The sequence below is a fragment of the Sinocyclocheilus anshuiensis genome, unplaced genomic scaffold, assembly GCF_001515605.1.
Source record: "Sinocyclocheilus anshuiensis isolate Anshui unplaced genomic scaffold, SAMN03320099.WGS_v1.1 scaffold1609, whole genome shotgun sequence".
Taxonomy (NCBI): Eukaryota; Metazoa; Chordata; class Actinopteri; order Cypriniformes; family Cyprinidae; genus Sinocyclocheilus; species Sinocyclocheilus anshuiensis.
In genome coordinates this window covers 513,285-515,490 of record NW_015540958.1, presented here as the reverse complement: position 1 = coordinate 515,490, position 2,206 = coordinate 513,285, and the positions used below count along the sequence as shown (strand labels likewise).

The 2,206-nt window shown below is 36.5% G+C and overlaps 1 protein-coding gene across 2 annotated transcripts in view; it reads right to left on the bottom strand.

Moving 5' to 3' along the window:
• Positions 1-2,206, bottom strand: part of epn3a (epsin 3a) — a 28,663-nt gene that overhangs the window by 6,471 nt on the left and 19,986 nt on the right. For both annotated transcript variants that reach the window (XM_016488242.1, XM_016488243.1), the window contains exon 6: positions 147-233. In XM_016488242.1, coding sequence (XP_016343728.1) covers positions 147-233 — 87 coding nt within the window. The remainder of the gene's footprint in view (positions 1-146; positions 234-2,206) is intronic.

Sequence of the window (2,206 nt, the reverse complement as noted above, 5' to 3'; positions counted from 1 at the left end):
AGTACAGATACTCAAAAAGTGTACTTAAGTACAATACTCAAGTAAATGTACTTAGTTACTGTCCGCCTCTGGTTCCTAGTAAAAGCATTCATAAGACTCATTTATAAGTGCTTATAAATAGCAAACAGGTTAAAAGAGTCTCATACTCTTCCTCCTTTGGCCTCCAATTCTCGTTTGCTCTCCTCAAGTGCTTTCTGGAGCAACGACTCGTCTCCCTGCCGGCTTCGCTCCTCCTAGAAACCAACATACATAGAAGACGTCTCAGAGTTCAAGACATCCTTAAGAACACAACTAGCAAGTGCACACAGTCATCCTATTATACTTTTTTCATTATTTAATTTAGTTACATGTGACCAGTTAGTTTTATATGACCATTTTTTCTTTTGCACTCCTTTTGGCAAAATGCATGTTTGTTGTCACATTCAAGATAGTTTTTAATTCCCTCATCCTTCACAAAACTGAAAGACACCATTAAAACTGATAGAATCAGAATAAAACGACCATGAAGGCAGTTTAAAATAAACTTCAGATGCTTTTCTAATGTTGGGATATGCAGAGTGTAGGTGCTACATACAACAGGGAACAGCACAGGGTTTGACGAACTAACTGCAGCTTTTATTTTCAACAGCTCTTTTTGTATCATAAATAATAATATGTATCCTACTTATTTCATATTTGCTCACTATGGTCGTGTCTGAAAGCTGTTTTGCTGCCCAGCCAGTCAGTGACTAAACAGGTAGTGTTTTAGTATGAAATCACCTCCTGAGGAAACTGGTCTGGACTGGACTCAGTTCACTTCCAAAACACCATAGCATGACAGATAACCAAATTAATATTTAATGACCACAGTGCTTTTTTTCTCAATAGAAATTGAATCACGAGTTGAAAACTATTTATTATTTATAAACTAATTTAATGCACTGCTGCCTTTAAAAAAACGAACAGATGAAGATATCGGAGTAGACAGCATGTTAGAAAAATGTGAGGCTGTATCTGAGAGTACCTTGATGCCTTCCTACCTCTGGATATACTGCCTGAAAAACCAGCCACTTTTCCTCTTTTGGACACAATAAATAAATGGCCAGCTCAAGGATTTCAGAACAAGTCATTTTGGCAGTTTAGTTTCAATAAATGGTTCTTTTGGTTTGGGAAGAATGTTGTGAGTTCTAAAAATTACAGCATATTTTCAAAGTACATTGAGCTCAAAGGAAAGGAAAATCTGATTCCATCATAAAATGACCCCTCTAGGCTCTAGGCTACTTGTGGGATTCCTAGAAAAATACAATTTTGGTACAAATACCTATGCAACTGTGTGCAATTGAAAGGTTAAAACACTGAAGTATGGCCAGTTAATACTGATGCAATTAACAATAAAAAATTGTGAACACAAATTCTGAACATACTTGATAGATGCTGATAAAGTGTAATGCGAAGGATTGATACGTATTTGTAAACCTTTTTTTTTCCATCAGAATTTCAGATAAATAATGCACCATATTAAAAAACAGGGGAAAAAGCACTATGCATTTTGTAGAAAATGTAGAAATTATTCCTTACTTTCTGTTCAACCCTGTTATGCTGTAACATTTGCCTTCTTAAAAATGGTTTAATACTTCTAAAATCAAAAAAGTCTTTATAACAATATGGTTTAAACAGAAATAGGTTTTCCTTTACTTGTTCTTAAAGGGTTAGTTCACCCAAAAATGAATATTAGGCTGCGTTTTACTCACCCTCAATTCATCCTAGGTGTATATGACTTTCTTCTTTCAGACGAATCCAGTCGGAGTTATATTAAAATTTGTCTTTGATCTTTCAAGCTGTTTAATGCCACTCAGCGGGTGTTGCATGCATCAGTCCAAAAGAAGTTAAATAAAAAGCACCCATACATTTAAAAAAGTGCCTCACACGGCTCCGGGGGGTGAACAAAGGCCTTCTGTAGCGAATCGATGCGTTTTTGTAAGAAAAATATTCACATTCAAAACGTAATAATCACTTGAATCTAGCTTGCGCTCACTGTTGTACATGGATGACGTGTTCTGGGTGGATGACGTAAGAGGTCAGCTTTGCGCATGCGCCGCTCAGAAGTAACGAACGCGGAAGCGCATGGGAGAGATCAAAACAAAACAACGGTCAAGAATTAGAAGTACAAAACGAGGATTTGCAAAGAAGAATGTCGGAGGATTTCGATATAAGCCAAGAGGAGACT